Source organism: Hesperophylax consimilis, chromosome 17 (genome assembly GCF_061612785.1).
Source record: "Hesperophylax consimilis isolate HC1 chromosome 17, BYU_Hcon_1.0, whole genome shotgun sequence".
NCBI lineage: Eukaryota > Metazoa > Arthropoda > Insecta > Trichoptera > Limnephilidae > Hesperophylax > Hesperophylax consimilis.
In genome coordinates this window covers 26,499,644-26,521,915 of record NC_142852.1, presented here as the reverse complement: position 1 = coordinate 26,521,915, position 22,272 = coordinate 26,499,644, and the positions used below count along the sequence as shown (strand labels likewise).

General features: G+C 34.0%; 1 protein-coding gene across 1 annotated transcript; it reads right to left on the bottom strand.

The window, feature by feature from the left end:
- Window positions 1-5,667: 5,667 nt before the first annotated feature.
- LOC149416346 (uncharacterized) lies at window positions 5,668-18,596 on the bottom strand. Its single transcript, XM_089641960.1, has 4 exons — window positions 18,480-18,596; window positions 16,920-17,116; window positions 15,302-15,451; window positions 5,668-5,750 (listed from the first exon to the last, which is right to left on the bottom strand). The coding sequence occupies exons 2-4, from the start codon at window positions 17,068-17,070 to the stop codon at window positions 5,668-5,670; spliced, it is 384 nt and encodes a 127-aa protein (XP_089498086.1). The 5' UTR covers window positions 17,071-17,116; window positions 18,480-18,596.
- Between the last annotated feature and the right edge of the window lie 3,676 nt (window positions 18,597-22,272).

Sequence of the window (22,272 nt, the reverse complement as noted above, 5' to 3'; positions counted from 1 at the left end):
GAAATATACGCGATTGGAGTTGCTATGAAGGATTTAGTAATTTTTAGCAGAATTGATGAAACGTTATCAGGACCACAAGCATTCGATGACTTAAGTTCGTCAATTATATTTATGACTTCGTTTGAAGTTGTTTGGATGTTGTCTAATTTATGACCGAAATTAGAGATTTTTAACTTAGCGAGATCGGATTCTGTTGTATTAAGATTGTTGAGAATTTTTTTCGCAAGTGTGACTCCCACTGACGTGAAATAATTATTGGCAAAATTCGCAATGATTTTTGGGTCTGAGGTGTTCGCGTTATTGATGTTCAGTGATTTAATATCGGAAGATTTATTTATTTTTGTTTTAGTTATATTGCGAAATGCTTCCCATAAACGTTTTGGAGTACAGTTATTTTCGTAAATTATTTTTTTATAATAATTTTCTTTGGCCGATTTTATTAGTTTTTTGCAAAAGTTCCTATAATTTTTGTAATGAGCTTGTACTATAATATTTTCCGGGCACCTATTCGCCTTTTTATGAAGTTGGTTCCTAATGTTAATCGATTTGATAAGGCCAGGGGTGATCCATGGCGTAAGTTTTATTTGTTTATGTGGTATAAGTTTATTGCTTGTATGTTTAGAAATATATGAATGTAATTTAGTGATAAATTCATTCATCGATGAGTCGGCATCAGTTTGGTCTAGAACATTTTGCCAGTTTTCTGGGCTCAAGTCTTCAATTAAGTTATTATAGTTTATTCTTGCAACATGTTTAATTTTAGCAGGATTAGGAGGTTTGTTTTTAAGGCAGAGTGCTGTTGTATAGTGATCTGAGATTGTAGAGTGAATGACAAATGAATCAACATGGTTAATTTTTTGACGTTGATGTGGTCAAGACAAGATTTACTCATGCCCTGCTCACGAGTAGGGCTAATAATTGTCTGAATGAACCCATTTTCAGTTAGCAAACATAGGTAATCGTTGGATTGGCGGTGGTATTCGGTAATTGTATTGATGTTGAGGTCGCCTATAATTATTTGCCGTTCTATATTTTTTGAGCTGTTGATAATTGATTGGAGTGAATTCAGAAAAGTGTCAATATTTTGAAAAGAAGGTGATCTGTATATTGCAAAAATACATAGATTATTATTCAATACAATTTTCAGGCAGTTGGCTTGTGATAAGAAAATTTCATCAACTTGAGATTGAAGTCCGTCTCTGATGTATACAACGATCCCGCTAGACTTATTAAGATATATGTTTGTGTGGTGTTCAGAGTAATTGTGAATAACTTTTGAGGTGTAATCTTTACTAAGCCAGCATTCCGATAAAATAATAACGTCGAATTGGTAATTGAATTGATCCAGAAAAATTAAAAAATCGTCAATATTAGAAATGCTTCTTATATTTTGGTGTATAATTTTAACGCCGTAAGCACACCATTTATAGTTATTTAGATTGTTCATATCATCAATGACATTCATGTTAAGATCTATGCCGGAATCATTTCCGGTATCATAATTTAATTGAATCATAAGTATGTGTTGGTTGTGTGTTGTATAGAAGTTGGTTCCCGAGTAATATATAATTAAATGCGATTCCAAATGTAGTTAAAATGGTAAATGTGCTTAGTATAAATAATATAGTACAAATGTTGTAGTTAGATGTAGTACTATTAATGAGATAGCAAGAAGTAAAAACAAAATGGTAGCAAGAATTGCTTGATATCAAATGAATTAGAAAACGGTAGTAAATTATACAAATATGAGTAATATATAATAATATAGTATAAATAATGTAATTAGATATAGTACTATGAAAGAGATAGCAAGAAGACAAAACAATAATAATAATAAAAATAAGGTAGCAGGAACTGCATAACATACATAACAAATGAATTCCAGAAGGGTAGGAAATGAAACAAATATGGAGAAATATAGAGCGAGACATAAATGCACGGGTCAAGACATACCTCGAAAGAATAGCCATTAATTCAAATTTATCAAAGCGCATCAATTTGCTTTCGTCTGAGATAACAATGGCATTAGTTCCCTTGTTTTTACGAAGATAAATTTGCCCCCGTTTAATCCAAAAAAAGCGATATTGTTTCTCCTTTGCCGCTGTTCGTGTCTTGTACCACAGCTGTTTACCGCGAAATGTTAGTTGTTCTGAAATGAAGATCGGCGAGCAGGAACCAGCTATACCGATGTTTGAGGTGTTCAATTTGTCTTCTGGATTCTGTTTGTTTTTGTTGAAAGTTTTTACGTCTGTTAACAGGTTTTCTCTTGCTATGTTCGTTTTGAATTTAACAATGATTTCTCTCGGATGACTCTTGTTGTTTTTTTTTGCTGCGCGATGAATGGCATTAATGTCCTTTGTATCAGTGGAGGACTTTGTTGTTTTGCAGATATTGAAAAAAACGTCTTGCAGATTTTCTCCTTTGATTTCTGGGATGCCTCTTATTTCTATGTTGTTCGCTTTGAGTTCCCTTTCCTGCATGTCCACACATTTTTCCAAGACATAAATCCTAGCTTCCAGGGTTGAGTTCTTTTTAGTAAGTTCATCATTTTTTAGTTCGATGTCACGGATTCTAGCCATGAAATCCTCATATTGAGAACTCATAAATTGAATACTTTCAAGTATTTTGTTATTCTGATCTAGAATATCATTTTGTGTTTTTTCCAGATTGGACGTCTTGTTCATGACTAGATCTTGAATATCTTTAAGATTTGTCGGTGTCTGAGCGGCGAGCGCTGAACTAATATCCGTAACTTTTTTAATCTGCTCCAAAGGTTCAGTATCACTGATTGTCTGCAACGGGCTAGCAGCGCCGGGCTTGGCTGAATTGCAATGCTTGCAAACTTGTTGAGATCGCCGTTCTTGATTAAGTCGACGGTATGTGTTCTCAATAATACCTCCGCAAGCCAAATGAAATGCGCCTTTGCATGCGGCACACGTGAATTTTAACTCATCAGTACGTAGAGTTACTGAGCACACTCGGCAATGCATCTTGAATTAATGTTTTAATGTTCGTACTACCCGCGTAAAAGCAAATTGTATTGTTTATAGTTTTGCTGATTTAATTCGGAAGGAACTTTAAATCACTCGGATATTATAAAAATTATTTTAGAACTTTGTATTACGAACACGTAACACTCCGAGTAACTTTTAATTTGAGCGTTATAGTTTTTAAAATACACTTTACTACGGAGCAAGTTAATATGAACTATTCACAGGTATAGAATATTGATGAATGATGAATATAAATCAAAAATAAAATTGGTAATACAATAAGATTAAATTTAATTAAACCGTCCATCAGGGAGGTCGCCGCATCATCTGCATCCATCGCTCATTGAGTGGGGAACTGAGCCACTCGGATGCAGCCACAACGATGATGCCTTGAAAAGTAATTTTCTGACATCATCGCTACAGTGGTAGAACCGCCTTGAGAGCATTCCGGCCCGTATATTGATTGCGCTTCTTTGTCGTTCCATGTCTTCTATATCCGTCATATCTTCGGTTAGGATATGTCCCAGATATTTAACCTGCGAGGCTACAAGTAGTTCTTTTCCGTCTAACCAGATTGGAGGAATATTTATTGGCTCCTTGTTGTATTTAAAAACCACGATTATTGACTTTTTTGCATTGTACAGCAGGTTATGTGAGATTGCATACTCTTCGCATATTTGAACAAGTCGTCTCATCGCTTTAATCGAAGGCGCCAACAGCACCATGTCATCCGCGTAATTAATGTTGTTACTGCCTTGACCGCAGATATGACAACCAATTCGTGTATCATTCAGTTCTTGTAAGAGGTCATTAATGTACACATTAAATAGAATAGGAGACATATTACCCCCTTGCCTGACTCCGCTTTTTAGGAATAAGGGTCTTGAAGAAGCTCCTGCCCATTGAACGTAATTTTTCTGCTGTCCGTACCAAATAGCCAACATATTAACCACTGCTGCTGGCACATCTCGTTTTATGAGTTTTTCCCATAATAATTTATGAGAAACACGGTCAAAGGCCTTGCTTAGGTCGAGAAAGCATCCATAAACGGTGGTTTTTCTTTTTTTGTAGTATTCTATTATTTGTTTAACTCCATAGATGGCCATATCGGTTGATGAGGAGCTTTTGAAGCCGAATTGGTTATCTAGGGTAAATAGCTTGTCTTTTACTAGCGTGAATAGAATTTTTTCAAATAGTCTTGAGATCATTGTCGCTAGGGAAATGGGTCAGTAGTTTCCTAGTATCTATGCATCCAGTTGGTTGGATTTTAAGATTGGTATGATATCAGCTCGACTCATGTCCATAGGCATATGTGTGTGTCGTAAGAGGCTTGAGTACAGGGCGGCTAGAATAATATGGAGATGATTTCCTGTGTACCTTATGTGCTCGATACCAATACCGTCGTATCCTGGACTTTTACCGAGGGCGGTTTGCTTAATCGCGCATTTGATCATTTCAGGAGTAATGTTCATGATCAGGTCATCATTTGCCGCAGGCAAACATGTCATCATATATGGTTTCATGCTATCTCCTTGATCCGCGCTTAAAGAAAAAAAGTTTCTAAATTCGTTAGCAATGTTTTCATCCCCCGTGATGTTGTTGACACTTAGTGGAGCTTTGATCTTGGCTTTCAGCACAGTTGAAGTTTTTTGCCAAATTTTTTTGAAGTCTTTGTTGTGCATAGCCGTAGCTATGCTATCCATTCTTGCTTGATTTTCCGAGTGCTGACATTTTCGGAGTGCAATTTTAAAAGATTTCTTACATATTTTCTTTCGTCTGCAATACGACCTTCCGTAGGCTTTCCGGCTTGGACCCAACAAAGGAATGCATGCCTTGAATGGCGATACAGAGTTGATACTTGATCATTCCACCCTGGAACAATGTCACACTTTTTTTTGGGTCCTTTATTTTTGAATGCTTTTATGGCGGAGTTTCTCAGTGTTTTCACGATAGTGTCGTAGAGAGAATCTAGTTCCATTTTGTGAACTCTGTTATCACAGTTAAATCTCTGACATCTTATGGCATCTGGAGGTTTTATTTTGGGCAATAATTTTTCCGCAAAGGCGTTGTAAGTTTTTACATCATTTTCGGACTTTGCCGCCCATTTTCCAAAATCTCTTGGTGGATTTTGTCTGTTAGATATAATAGGGATTAGATCCATATCTATTTCGACATTTAGTGGGAGATGATCTGACCATGTCGCATTGGCTGTGATGTTCACATTCCTCACTGCACTGCTCAACCCCTGTGTCATAATACAGTGATCAAGCCATCTGGTGGTTCCATGGGCATCGCTTACGTAAGTGAAAGTATCAGAGCTTAGATGCACCATATCAGTGTATGTATAGTTATTCTCTGTACAAATTGTGCAAGTTCACGTCCAAAAAGAGATCTCGGATCTGCATTAAAATCTCCTATAATAATTGAATTGGAACTGTTTTGTTCCTCAATAATGGCGTTTATTTTTCCCAAACAGTTTGAGAATTCCGGTAAGTTTTCGGCTGAATTGATTGGCATATAAACTGTTACTATAAGGAGAGTTCCATTGGCTGACTCTATTTCAATAGCCGCGATTCGAGGTTCTCTACAATCAATAAGAGTAGTTTTAATTGTATTGCGCCATAAGATACCAACGCCTCCGTAGGGGCAGCCAATTAATGGACCGTCAGAGAGGTTAACAGCGGATGTCCCATGACTGGAGAATTCCGGGTGTATTGACGACAGATATCCTAAGTCTGTAGGTAACAGCCAGGTTTCCTGCAATACAATGGCGTCATTACAAGTACATAATTCCTTTATGAAGTGCTCTGTTCGACGAATTGATCTACAATTGAATGATACAATTTTCAGAAGCTTGGTATTTGTAATATCCATTTTTAATATTATTTTACATCATTTATTTGCGTTTTCGGCATTCGGAAAATGTATTTTCTCACAACCGAGAATTTTGGCCAGATACTCGCATCCATAAGTTTTTCGTATGCTGACTCGGTGGTCCCAACTTTAAACGCTCGATACTCGCCAGATTTAGTTTGTAGTTCGTAAACTACTGCATCAATACCGCTTGTCTTAAGAAAAGAGATCACATTTTCACAAGTTGTGGTTTTCTCAAGTCTTGTGACGAGAGCATATTTCATTCTCTGCAGGCCTTTGATTTCTGCATTTTCGTTGCTGCCCAAAATCATGTTTTTCTTTTTTAATGAAAGTTGTGTTTTTTTGTAGGTCTTTTTCCTTACGGATTTCCATCCATGCCCGTTGTGATTTTCGTTTTCACCCGAAGGGTTGTCGTTAACGAAATCTGCAAACGATTTTGGGCGATCAATTGGTTTTTCGGCCTGAAGTGGGTAATCGTGTTTTGACCTTGTCTCCATAGATGGCGTTGAAATAATTGCATCTTCCAAAGTTTTGGCCTTGATATGAAGCTTCGGCGGTTCATTAGTAGATGGCACTGCACTGTTTGTGTTTACTTTCGTTAGTTCATTGACAGTAGATTTCAGATTATTTATCTCCGAAGTTAATAAATCAATTTGATCTTTAATTGCCAAGTTCTTACTATGGTCGGATTCATCTTTTAGTTTCTGAACATCACTTTTGATTATTATTAAGTCTCTCAGAAATGCAGTTGCGTCAATATAATCGAATGTGACCGGCGGTAGTTTGTTAATGTTTAAAACCGCAAATTTCGGCATATTGTTCGGGTCGGTTTCTTTGAGGATTTTTATTATATCCGTTATGATTCGTTTTTTCTTACCATCGCCAACTCTCCTGGCAATGGTTTTTTCCGGTACGCATTTGCACAAAACACTTTTAGCGGATTCGATGTCGTCTTCAGTAAATGTTTTATCACAAATAATGTTCATTGTTTGCTCGTCCATCACGTCCATTTTTTGTTGGATGAACGCAAGGATTTCATTGACTATAATCCCGCACGGGCAGTCCCCGATTGGAGACATTTTCGGCACTTTTCGTATTGTTTTTTTTAAATATTTTTTTAATTATATTCCTTTTTTTTCGCGGAGTTATTTTTGTTTTTTTTGATTTATTTTTGAATGGAAGGAACTTGAATTGATAACGCAGAAGAAACTTTAAAGGACTCTTGGTGTTTTATTGCTCTATCCCCAATTACATTGTGAATATTCCGGAGACCCAAACTACCCAAGGAGACCAAGGAGGCTTGTTTTTACTATTAAAGAGTTAGCGAAGAAAGAGGAGGTAAAATGAAATTCAAGTCTTTTTATAATCTGCTTGGGAACTTGGATCTACCGACATCTATGAATGATTTCTATAACTAATTATCTTGACTACATTTATAATGCAATTTTTATCTACTTAGAGAGGTGTGAGTCCTAGATAACAAACTGTATTATTCAATTTTAAACAATGTGCTTATGCACATGATTATAGTGAAGAAAAAATTTTATGATTGGTAACTATTGTGTTACCAATTATTCATGTTCTTATAGGGATGTTAATATTAAAACACTCGAGACCTGTGCTTCTCTTACCACTTTCAGTCATGACGGTATTTGTGTATTTTGTATTTGTGTACAACTGACTATATTTTTTCTTGTGAAGTTTTTATAAATATTGTATTCGTGTGTACTGGTACATTTTGTATTTAATAGTTTAAAGTCATATTTTTCTCGTTTATTCATACAATTTTCTAATTCTTAATTAGTTAATATCTTTTTATAGTATTTTCGTGGGGGCATGTGTGTTATAGTTGATGAGTTTTATTTATAATTTTATTATTTATTATTTGCTAATCGGTAAGTTTAGTAATGTGTGTGTTTCTTCATATTTATATCAGTTAATTTGGGTGGGACTGTATTAAGCTAAAGTATGAGCCCATCTTTACTTCTGTTGGTAGAAGATTAGAGATTCTACCAAATACATCAATTAGTTGAATGATATTTTATTTCAGCTTTTCTATGTGCTGTTTAAAGGTGAAGTGTTTGTCACTTTGTAGGCCCAGTTATATTTCGCATCTGGAATAGGTATGTTTCTTTCGTCTGTTTGTAATTGTTTATGTAACGTTCTTTTAGGTGGCCTTAAGATAATTTAACTGTTTTTTTTTATACTAACCTATATTAGGATATCTGATAGGATATTTTTAATAGGCCAGTTTTTCAATATATTAAGATCGATTTAAGATTTTTCTCATAAAATTTCACAGTTTTTGCTTTCGTAAAATATCGCAGTGTCATCTGCATATAAGAAGATATCGCCATTTAGTCAATTGACAAATATAATTTTTGTACATTTGGAATATGAGTGACTCCAGTATGGATCCTTGAGGAACTCCATAGTTTTTGCTCTTGAATTTTCTCCCATGCTAACATATTATTTCCTCAAATATGATTTAAGATTTTCACGGCCAAAAGTATTTTTGATATTAATTTGTTTTTGGGGTGTTATGCCGTGTTGCGCTAACTCCTTCTTTAACCAACGTTTCGGACAGCATTGCAGTGTCCATCATCAGGGCAGATGTGTTATTTTGATCAAAGTTATTTTGATCAAAGGAAAATAACACATCTGCCCTGATGACGGACACTGCAATGCAGTCCGAAACGTTGGCTAAAAAAGGAGTTAGCGCAACACGGCATAACATCCCAAAAACAAATATAAAAAAAAAAATCCTGTTATTTAAAAACAATTTATAAAAATAAAAACTCTTTATACACATGTTGTAAGTATGTCTCATGAATAGGTTTCGGGTAGGTATATAGTAAAGGGAAAGATAATCTCTAACACGTGTTTTTCTCAACATACTCAAGTATCTGGTTCACCTGATCGACGCAATATAGTCGGGTGTCCCCGATTTCTTCTACCATTCACCTTCGCGTTATATTTTATTTTATTACGAAGATCATCCAAGTTTCGAAGTTGGCGCACCTGGTGTTTAACAGTAAGTGTGTTCGGTCCCACATGTTTGTCGGCCAATCTTTTTCAGTCATAGTAAATTCTTCCGATAGAGATGTCATCGTGCGCTCCCGCCACCTCACGTCCGTATAAGATCCGCGTGAAATTCTGGATTATTTTGCACAGAAGGGCGAAGCTTTTCTGGACTATATCTTGACGGGGGATGAGACGTGGATGTGCTACTACACTCCAGAATCTAAAATACAATCATTTCAGTGACGTCATGCATCTTCCCCAGCCATCAAAAAGTTCAAGACGACCCATTCAGCAAGAAAAGTCAACGGGTGGGAAACGTTTTTCGATTGTCTTTAAAAAACTTTTACAGGGCTTCATCACATTATTAGCTTGATGTGATTAATTGTGACCTCAGAACGGGGTACCCCGGTAAGGTCACATTTTTTTCAAGCATTTTAAAAAATCAATAAAAAAACGTTCGACCTTTTTAACCTTTCCTCATCTGTGGTGTGTATTTACTACACATTGGTTCTAATAACTTTCATAACTCTATAAATATAATTAATTCTGGGTTCAGATTTAAGGTATTCCTCCGTTATACATTTATGCACTGAATTAAAAAAATAATATATTACATATTTTTCAAATTCAACTAAAAATCAGAGTTTTTTGTTAAAAATCGGTAACAAATACACCGATACAATCAACCGTGTGATACTAAATACGCGAAGAGTGTGCGAGGAAATGACACGCTATTGATGTCCCGCTTTAATTCGCTATGCGGGAACATGAGACATCCACACTTCTGCAGTTGTAGTTTTGATTTAGACCATCGATACCTACGACCGCACAGCTGTGTCTGTGCCAGCCACCAGTCGCGCCGCTAGCCAGTTGGCCGCGAACCGTCGTTAGATGTGGACCTCTCGCACGTTTCTTTAGCATCTGCCGATGGTTTTTTCATGTTTTCAGCAATTAAATTACAATTATTATCACTTTTGATATAAAATATAATAAACATAATCGATTAGCTATGAATATTCATATTTTTCCGATATTAAATCGCTTACTTTGAGATGTGTATTGACTACACAGCACCGTAACGCGTGTATTTTTTTAGCACAGTAAGGGAAAGGTTAAGAGTGTAATTGGATTATTAAAGATATCAATTTAATTATTAATGGTATGTATATTTTTTTGTAGATACCTGTGTATGTTTCTAGTGTTGCATACGAATATTAATAAATTAATGTTTTTACTTTTTTATCCTAACGTCTAACAATTATTTTATTTTATTTTGTATTTATTTATTTATTAAAATTAAATGTGGCCTAGAAAAGAATAAAATGGTTTTCAGAATAACGTTTTAAAATACTGTTACCTTTTTTGTCTAAGAATCGTTGATTCTTTTTTGAATTATATCAACTTATATTATATTCAGTGAATATTGGATTTACTTTAGTTAAACTGATATATTGACGATTGTTTATATTTAGCAATAAGTCATCTATTTGTAACAACTATTTTATAGATCTAAGTTAATTTGTAAAACAGACAGTCGTCAGCGAATAATTTGAAATGGACTCCTTCAAATAAAGAAACTGTCATCCACAAGCATTTTTCGCTCCAATTTTTATTTCTTTCCCACAAACTTAATTCTCTGTTACCTATGTTTTCCACTACACGATCTCTCTACAGATCTCCCTTACCAGCATTGTTAGTAATAAACGGGGTTAGAAAGAAGAAAAAAAACAAGCTTTATATTCGAATATAGAAGTTTACCACAAAATAATCAAAAAGTACACCTCTTTCTAACCAAAGGTTCCGACCTTTTGTAATCATTTTTGAATAATACGAAAAAAAGTGAGGTGGTGATAATCCTTAAAATACATTTGTGTAATAAAATGTATATTTTTTCGGTACCCATAATTTAAATTCCGTTTTTACACGTTTAAACTTAAGCCGAACCATTTTTTAGAAAAAGTTTGTGTTTGCACCAAAAAAATTATATTTAAAAAATTATATATATAAGAGAGTTATGCGAAAATTATAAAAATACTAACAACAGATAGATTATTCAATTATTTTGAAATGAATATTCCTGTTAAATTAGTAACAGATGAACGGAGTTGCAGCAACGCTTTTACATGTGTTTAATAATGAGAATGAAAGACCTATAGGTTTCTCTAGTTAGGCAGAATATAATTATTTTATCCGGACATTGAGAAAACGGCGATTATTTTCGGGGTAAGAAAATTTTTCAATATTTATACCGTAGAATTTATTTATTAGTGGATAATCAACCGTTAGATAGGATTTTTGGTAATTATAAAACATCCAAAGATGGTGGCATCAAGATTGTAACATTACATAACTTTTCAGACCTAGATGTCCGATTGATAATAATCCATCTGATGATAAATTGGAATCAGATAATATAATTATATAATAAATTATTTCAAAAAGAATGGGTCCAATTTGTCATTAGAATTAATAAAAAGCGAAACTGAGAAAGACAATGTATTACGTCAAATCAAAAGTCATCTTATCGAAGGTTGGTCGAAAAAGATACAAAAGATTAGAGTTGTTTTTAACTAACGGATGTATTATATGTCAAAAAAGAGTTGTTATTCCAGAATCATTAAAAAAGAGGTTTACCGTTATACCGATCTCAGTTAAATCATGGAAAAAATAATGAAATGGTACGCAAAAATATACTCACGTGATTTTTTTTCTCTTACCACAAAAACACTAAATACAGCACCACACGTTAATTCGCCTGCGCAGCCGGACAAGTACCAACTTGTTTAGTAGCATAAAGGAACACCTACCTAAGAGCCGAACACACATGCAAACACACTAAGAACTTTCGAGATATTGGAGTGATCCACTGTACCATACCGATCCACTGTAGACCAGGTCACCAACATACGGGAAAAATTGGGAATTTTGCGCGAGGAAGGTACGTTTGCGCAAGAGCTCATATTTAATATTATCATCATGTAACGAGTTGGATTATCTCTATCGCAGGTATGTCATGAAAACAGTCCCCCTAGCTCTGATGATGAGAGTTCGTCTCTGCCTGGAATAGTGGCAAGCCCTTACCTTAAGTCATCGTTTGGCACTCTAATAATCAAAACGGTTCCATGATAAATCAACACACTGACGATTTAACACACATTTTAAATTGTTGGAATTTGCTCCGAGTTTCAAACCAATTATAATTGATATAGAGTTATTGACTTAGAATATAGATGGCGCTAGTTTACTCCTTCTTTAAAGGCAGCGAAATTATTTTATTTAAGTCCCAATTTTAATTAGGGAACTCACTTCTCTTCAATAGTTTCAAGCATAAATAAACCACTTTCTAGACTAGATCGATATCTTCGGGGCCTTTTTGTACTGCCCCATTTTGTCACCCTCTTAACCACAGATATAACGGTCGTTTGGTCCAGACAGGTAAATATATCGTGGACCATAAAGAAATCTCAAAGCCATTTAAAAAAGTGCAAACATAGACAATATAACTGCACCCAGCTAACATCGTTCATTCACTTGCCCAAAAAAATTATATTTATAAATAAAAATATTGGAATACAGGAAAAGGAAAATAAAAAAACCCACAGCTATGCACACATCAAAATATTTTTTATTTTCAAAAAGACAATGGACAGTAATACAAAACAGGGTCAGTACAACCGATGTATTGAGCATTGATTTATCATTGAAGTAGAAGATAATACTAATATATCTAAACAAAACATGAAACAGAACAAGACACAGAAAAATAAAAAGTAACGGTCTCAACTAGGAATCGAACCCAGGATTTCTGTCTCACTGCAACAACTTAATAGGATTATATTTGACCTTGCACAAAAATACAAGAATATATACACACAATACATATTCAACGTGTTGAAAGATATTCATTATGACAAGAAATGAAAAAAGAATTAGAGGCAGGGCCGACCCTGTGCGGGCGCAATTGGAGCAGTCCGCTTCAGGCGCTGAATTTCCAAGTGTGATAATACCTAAACTAACGTAAGATTATCTTTCACAAAAACCACGCTACGCATACATACAAATCATCAAAATATAATTGATTACAGTGATCGCCTATCTACTACCTAGGGCCTAGGCATCTACTGGTTTTGACAAGGAGCGCTAAAATTTTACTTGTGCCATGCGCCATTTGGCTCAGAGCCGACCCTGACTAGACGAACAACAATAGTAACGCCTTTTGACTCTTACATGGTATAATTTAAATCATAATACATAAACCGTAATATAAGAAATAAAAGTCGTGTACACAATAAAATCTTGTAAAGAAATATAGCTTGTAAAACAACAAAAGATATTATGAAATAGAAGTAAAGAACATGTAATTAATATTTCTATTTGGATAAAGACGATTCGTGGTGGAATCCATTATCTATAAATAGTAATAGTAATAATAAAATAAAGTGACATTTGCGTCTGTCTGTTTGTGCGCTTAGTTCTACTTAACTATGCGACTGATTTCGATAAGGTTTTCAGCATCATTTAAAGAATTTCTTCCAGAAGGTTTAGATAAATAACACATGCATTGACACATATTGATAAAAAGCAGAGAAAAGTCGATATAAATATTATTTTTGACCGCTTACATTGCTAACGCTGGCGAGACCTTATGAGAATATCAAAATATTGTACTACGGAATATACACCTTTTCACATTGGACGGTGTAATAGAAAAATATCATGTAGAATTGCAGAACACAAGGTGGATGTCACTAATAAACGCTTAACTTCATCCATAGTGCAACATGTCCTTAATGAAGGTCATAAAATGGACTTTAACAATACCACAACAATAGCTAGCATATACAATGAGCCAAAAAGAATTTACCGCGAAGCAATTGAAATTCATAAACATAAAAATAATATGAATACCAGAAATGACTCAATTAGAATTCCCAACACCTGGAAAGTTATAATTGACCAAAATAACCCAAAACCGGCATTTCCAAAATTCTCAGAAGCACTTCCAACAAGTTCAAAGCAACCCAATCAGGTCGCTACACGCATACTGCTTGATATTGCCAACCCCGCCCCCACCCCCTCTACCGTCAAATCACTATCAACACGCATACTTCGTCCTAGACATAAGAATTGATAAGCACCCACTTGTATCTTGACTTCTGGACCGAACAGACACGCGAAAGCGTTCAGTTTGAAACGAAATTCAGGACATAAGGCCTCTGAAGATGGACAGTGATATCTGTCCGAAACGTCAGAAATTAAAAAGTCCTTTTAAGGACTACTTTACGCGGGTAGACCGAGAACATTATTCTACATCTTACACCCGTGAAAACCTTAACCATAACATATATATATATATATTATAAATAAACATAAATATCTAAAAATACCATTTCAAAATATCTAACATGTATATATATCTATAAACACACGAGCCAGGATCCACCGTGGGAACAGCAGTGAATTTTAAGTCATCCGTTTGTAGAAAATGATTGCAGTTGGAATATGAGGAAGGTTTTTCCCGAGTAAATCAATGTGTGGCACTCGTAACAGGAAAAAGGTTATTTTCTACTGTTCATTTTATTCATAAATATGAAAAGTTAAACATGGAACATGAAAATGGTTTTTCTACACTGTGAGTCAGCATATAACTTATCAAATTTCCGTTTCGAGAAAAGTCGCAATCGGAACATGAAAAAAGTTACTCCTTTTTGTGAATTAGCATATGTTTTGTCAAACTACTATTTCGAGTAGATGAATAGCTAGACTTGGAAAATGAAAAAAGTTTTTCTCCAGTGTGAGTCAGCATATGGTGCGTCAGATATCTCTTTCGAGAAAGTGAAAAGCTGCATATGAAACATGAATAAGGTTTTTCTCCACTGTGGGTGAGCATATAGCTCCTTTGATGGCTCTTTCGAGAAAATGATAAGTTGCATATGGAACATGAAAAAGTTTTTTCTCCACTGTGGGTCAGCATATGGCTCCTTAGATTGCTCTTTAGCAAACATGAATAGTTGCACTCGGGACATGGGAAAGGTTTTTCTCCACTGTGGGTCAGCATATGCCTCCTTAGATTCCTCTTTGCAGAACATGAAAAGTTGCATATGGATAAAACGTGGTTTGGTCTGCAGTCTGGGAAATGCTTTCAAAGCGTTCCAAGTAGTTTTTTTTAACATCGCGAAGGCCACGGAAATTTATCAACCTTCATCTTTTCGGGGTACAAGATCCGCCTTGATGGTTAACGCCTTTTTTACAGGTTGCACATTTATGCAACCTGTAAAATATACGTACATTGCTAAACCATACCGGAGAGAACAGCGTGATACCAGATAACATAAGCACTTTGAATTCATAAAAACGTAAAACATTGGAGAGCACGAATTGTTTGACGTGTTCTCAATAATCGGTTTTACCTGCTGTGTGGGTAATTCTTTCGAAACGTTCTAAGCATTCCTTTTTTATATCCGGCAGGTCAATGTCGATCTCCACGTAAGGATATCCCCCTTCATCTTCTCGGGGTCGAAGATCCGCCTTGATGGTAACTGTCTCCAAATTAATGCTACCTGGATAAACAAAATAACAATATTTATATCGATAATTGATGTACATCAAAACGTAATTGTTTTAGTAGAAAGATTTAAATAAAATAAAAACATGAAACAGAACAAGATCGAGACAAATAAAAAGATAAATATCACTGAATTCAGGATTAACACAACGTTTTGAAGACTTGTTTTTATTAAGGACGCCTGTCCCAGTAATACAAGAGATCCTGGGTTCAATTGCAAGTTGTGACCGTTATTTGTTTATTTTAATATCTTTTTCTGTTTGATTATATGTTATATTGATAATATATCACGAGTAAATCTTTGAAAATAATTGGATTTATACAAAGAATATCGAAGCCATTCAATAATCCCCAATCCAATATAACCTTGTACCATTCATTGGTCAGAAGCAAATTGGAATATGGGAGTGTTGTCTGGAACCCACACTACTTGAAATATTCAAAAACTATTGAATCTGCACAAAAAAATCTAAGATTGTTATTATTTAAACTTGGACTAAATGTACGGCATTTAGTCCAGTCTTACGGGGAACGACTCCAAAACTTTAACTTTACGACCCTGGATAAAAGAAGACAATGTGCTGACTTAATATTTCTACACAAAATTGTTCATGACAAGCTTAAAGCAAGTCATTGTCTGAGCAATATTCTTACTATTCCTCATGGACGTAATTTAAGAAGGCAGAATTTATTCCATCTAGAATTTTTTAAGAACAATATAGCATACTTCAATCCATTGTCTCGAATTTGTCGTCTGTACAATTCTATTGAGTGTAACTACATAGATATATATGCAAATAGTCTCGCTTATTTTAAAAAGAAAATTAGCAATAGATTGTGAATGTTTCTTGTTTTTTTTATTAACTGTGAATGTTTCTTTGTTTTTTATTTCTCTATTTGTTTTCTTTTTTTTCCTTTGGTTTTTAGATCACATATTGATCTATATGTTTAAAAAAAATAAATTATAACTCTTTTTTTGCCTTGTTCACGTTTTACTGTTATCTTTTCTTAATACACAATGTAAAATGACACTTAAACTGTGCATGATATGAACATTTTTAAGTGGACTGTTGACATATGTTTTTTTTCATGTTTATAGTCTGTAAATGTTCCTTAACAATAAAATAAATTAACTATAACCTTCAAAATAGGTAAATATAAAAATTTACATGATATGATATTTATAGGGTTTATATAAGAAATAAGAGACACCAAGATGTCCGCTTCAAAGATTCTTCCGATTCTTCAGCATAAAAAAACGTTTTTTCTTGAGCACTTTCAATGTGGAGTATGGTAGTGAGGAATGATGTTTTCTTCCATCAAAATATGTGTATTTTTAACATACAATAAAGAATGTAACTTAAATCATGTCACAAATAAATTTTCGACACGACATTTCAAAACGGTCATGAATTTAGAACATCCGAATTTAATGTCCTAAATTTTTAGCATATGCAACTTACTGGCTGACGGAATTCTCTCCGCATATTGCAAACATTCATTCTTTACATTTTGGAGGTCGATGTCTATAGCCGTGTACGGTATTTCACCGTCTTTTTCCTGGGGCTCTGGTTTCGTCTTGATGGAAACATTATCTGGATTTAGTAGATCCATGGCACTGCCCTGTGGTAGCGATAGCTTCAAGCCAAAACAAACATACCTGAAAAGATCAGTGATAATGGAAGTGAATGACCTTTAAATTTATTTATTTTTTCAAAAGTTTTTTTCAGACATAAATACAGGGGGAAATAGGGGAACAATTTTTTTTGTTACTGATATCTCTAACATATTTCTTGAAAGTGTTATATCATTAATGCTTCTGCTGGTGATTTTCCAAAGTAATATTTACCTTAGTGGGTATAGTGGTGTTCGGAAACTGAAGTGTTTATTTTAGGGCATGCAAATATGTATTGGATAGTACTATTTTCAGTAATCAATCAGAAATTTTCTTATTCTATAAAAAAAAATTGAATACATGTTTGAATTTTTCACAAATAACTGAAATTTGAGAGAATTGCCACCAATCGTTCAATAACCTAACAAATAATACATTACAATATCTATCTCTAAAGATACACCGGTATAACCTTTTCCGCTTTCAAGAGAATATCAGAAATCCATATATTATTTATGTGAGTATTTTAATCAATGCAAACTAAACACCGTAATCCGCTTATTTAATATTGCCACGTATTTACAGACGGCTGCGTAGATGTTATTTGTATTAATGAGTGTATTGTTAAAGAATTCGTTTTACATTCGTACACCATAATGGACTTTGTCAATACACGACATGAGAACAATGGATATTACTATAACTGACGTATAAGCAATCAGAGACTTGGATTAGAGGAAGAAAGAGTGAGCAGATATACCGTAGCATTAAACTAAAAGCCCTGGACAGAGCATTATAGCGATTTTTTATGAATGGCATTGAAGCCATATCCAAATGCCTGGCAACCATCTTGTATGACATACTTTTGAAATTATTTATAAGCAAACTGGCGCAAATGGTATGCAAATTTAATGAATTATTTTTATTTAATTTCTGGATCATTAGTGCAATTAAAACGGCTCATAAATTTGGATTGACGACTGGATAACTAATCAAAATGAAAACTCAACTTACATTTTTTTAAAAGTGATGGAAAGCTATGAAAAGTGATGCAAAAACTAGGTTAAATATCTAGCCTAAATTTTGTTTCATCACTATTATTGACCTTATATGATTTTTAAGAGGTGTGTTGAATTGTCAGTTTGATGACTTGGAATCATGGAAGCATATAAACAGTGTTGCTGTCTCACTTTAATAGTGCTTAAGTCAAGGTTGACATCTAATTATTCTACTTATGTTACATACATGCATACATTACATGCTACATAAGAAACTAGGTATATCATATAGAAACTACATCGCGGTTGTTTGTTTTAACCTGCCATAGCTCAAATTAAAGATCAGTGGTCGTTCAGTTACAATTGGAATAACGGCTGCTACCAAAATAAATATGAATATTATTACTTACCAATAACTATCACAATTATGGGATGATAAATTTAACTGTGCGGGTTAAACGTTGAAAGGGGTATTATGTAGAGTAACAGATTCGAAACATGATGGAACAACTGGCAGTGAAGAAAGGATGTGTCAAAAATATTGCTACGTTGTACATAGACAATAATGAAGTCATAGACAGTAAATTATCTATTTGCGTTTATCAAATAATTTGAGTTTTTTTGTATGTTTATTTAGATATTTTTATAAAAATGTTACATAAATATGAAAATATTTTAACGCTATCGTTTGGACGGTTTCTGCCCTCTGAATACAATTTCAAATCGTATGATTCGGGAGAATTCCGCATAGCCGTCGCGCAAAATACATAAAACGGTGGTCCGGTGGTACATATTATATAATATGACTATACGAATATACACTGAGCTTACGTCATTGAAACACTTCCTGCTAAAATATAAAAAAATAATAACTCTCAATATAAATAAAAACAATAAACATATATAAATAGTACCTGATTCAGGGCTACTTTTGTAAAGTGATTATTAAGAATATTTATTAAGTGAAATTGTGTTATGTATCGTTTATTTAATATAAAACATCACCGCTATAAGGTACAAAATTTCACACAGCGAGACAGTTTCGTCGGTTTCTTCACTGGAGAAACCCTCCAGAAGCAGGATCGTCGATATGTTCTGTGAGATCTGTCCACAATACGTCCTCCAGCATTTCATGTAGGGCAGATTGTTTCTTTCTAAGGAGTGGGAATCTACCTCATAGGCGATGTCTGGCGTTGATGGGTTTGTACCGTTAGTCTTTATCGGAAAATAATTTTATTTGGAGGTGTTTTACGACATTAACTAAATCATTAATATATAAAATAAAAAAATATCGGACCGCATTTGAAGACATCGTGTTTCATCGTTGACATTTACTACACGCAAGGCAACAGTCGGGTTTCACATATCAGATTTGATGCGAAAAATCAACCTTTGTTCTCACAATAAATTAACTTAAGCCAATGAAAAATATTCACAACCATATTTTTTTATAAAAAATCGAAATAATTTTCGAAACTCACGGTGTAACGGTGTGTTACAAGACGTTTTATTACAAGAGTGTATTAAGTATAATATATGAAGTTACCCAACGAAACAAGAAAGCATGTAACCCACGTATACCAAGAAACTAAAACAAGTGGGGAGAAGGTAATAAAGCTTAGGCTTAAGCTAAGGTAGATTCGGTGGAAAATATTTTCGAATTTCGTTTTGTTTCAGATAAAATCGCTTCTTGATTGTGAAGAATATTTCATAAAATTGCCCAAGGAGTTTTTAACTTAACTTTACATGAGAATGAATTTATTTTCGTTTTAAGACAGTATCCGTGTTCCACCAGGATCATACAGCACGTATTTTGATGCCCTCCAAGATCATGACTACACCCTAAAAGGTATTCTATACTGCATCAGCCTATAATAATAATAATATGTTTTGTTAATTCGGTTAATGTAATAATTATATTTATTTCAGAGCGTAACATCTCAACCAGAAGCGTACCCGTTGCTGCACAGGGGATGCTAGTAGTAAATGAAGGTACATATCTGTTTTATATTACTTAAAAGTGAATAGTATTGTTAGTTTTGTTCGTCTGATTACTAATATGTCAATCTTTACTTCAATTTTTTCAAGAACTGATTTTTTTTCCAGAAATAAGTGCAGGACCCAGTCATGTCTTCTCTGCAACCAGCAGCGTTGCTCTTGCTGAACAGGGGATGGCAGAACATAGATGGAAAATATCTTGATCCATATGATCCTACAAATTCATCAATCCTAGCAAGCGAGTACCGTCCCACAGAGAGGTTTTGCTTAAATTGTCCCACTAAGAAATTTGCTATCAACGCTCTTGAAATTCATTATTTCGTCGAGTATGTACTAAATCATAATTGCATAAATTTATATCTTGTGCCCGTTATTAAAGAAACCATTGCCAAATATATTTTTTTTTGATTGGCTTAATTGTAACGAACATAAAAAAATGATTCAATTCATAATCAAAATTACTGTACTTTTATAATTAATTCATGGTGTTCCGATGTCAATAGAAAATTAATTGGCAAGGATACACGACCATACAATGGACCTGACTCCATGAAGAAAATGGCAGTACTGCTTCAAAATATATATAAAGAACACAATTTTAAACTTTTTTCCACTTGTTTTTTATTTGACCGTGACCGGTTTCAGCCTGTTAGGGCCATCTTCAGACTGGTACAATTTTTGTCTTAAACTAGGGTTTATATACATAGGCAAATTACATTGAGGGGAGGGGTTAACATAGTAGGTTGATTTGAATTATGAGGGGTTTTTCGTGAAATATGATATTTCCCAAATAAGTATTGTTATTAAAATCAAATGAATTTATCTGTAGAACTATGATAATTATGCCTATTAGGACTATCAATTTAAGGATTTACCCAACATAAAGCTATCGGTAATCTATTGTGTGGTTAGGAAACATATTTTAATGGATTTTATATAATTCAAATACATATTTAGGATAGGTGACACACTGATTATAATGGGTATAGCAACGGAGATTTAGCAACTGATTCTAATTTTGTGTTCATAACATTGTTGGAGTTTACTTTTTTAGTTAGGCGGGTTATCTCTAATGACTCTAGCCTATCTAATTTATGACCTTTGTCGCAGGTATGTAAAAATTTTACATCTCTTTCCTTGTCAAGCGAGTGTTTATTCTCAAGTAAGTGTGCCGCAACATTCGACATTTCGCCTTTGTCATTTACCCAGCTTGAAAAATGTTCTTTTATGCGGGTTTTGAATGATCTACCTGTTTGGCCTATATAGTAAGACGGGCAATTGGCACAGTTGATTTGGTAAACTCCTGAGTTTTCCATTTTATCCCTTTTATCTTTATTATTTATTAGGATTTTACCTAATGAATTTACATTATAGAATGCTGTTTTACAATTGTCTTTATTGGTTATCCTAGATATTTTGTTGGATATATTACCAATAAAAGGTATTTTGTGGTGTCTAGATGTGTTATGTATAATGTTGTCGCTGTATGTTGGTTTTCTGTAAATTGTAAATTCTAATTTATTATTAATTATTTCAATACCTATGTCTAAAAAATTAATTTTATTTCCCCCCATTTCCATTGTAAATTGGATGGCTTTGTTGATTTTATTAATTTCTTCTAGAAAATTATCTAATTGTCTGTGAGTTCCCGTCCAGATAATTAAAATGTCATCTACGTATCTACGATAGAAGGTAACATTTTTAAATGATTTTAATTTTTCTATCTGTTCTTCCATGTGATCCATGAAAAATTCGGCCAGCACCGGTGATATCGGGCTGCCCATGGCTAGTCCATTAGATTGAATATAAAAATTATCATTAAATCTAAAGAAGTTTTGTTCTATACATGTATTTAGTATTTCAGTTATTTCTTTCCGTTCTATCAAATTAGTATTACGTTTTTCCATGTAGTTGTTAATAATTATCTTTAATTCGTTTGTCGGTATGTTAGAAAATAGGCTGACAACATCAAACGAAACCAGAGTGGCATTGTTAGGTATGTTTATGTCTTTGATGAGGTCTATAAGTTGTAGGGAATTTATTATGCCGTATTTTGATTTAAAATTGAGAGTGTTTTTGATGATTCTATTTCCAAATTTTGCTAATTTATAGGCAGGAGCTGAATTGTATGATACTACTGGTCTTACTGGCATGTTATTTTTATGTACTAGGTTGTCCATAAAGGCGTGGGCATTGGGGGTTCAT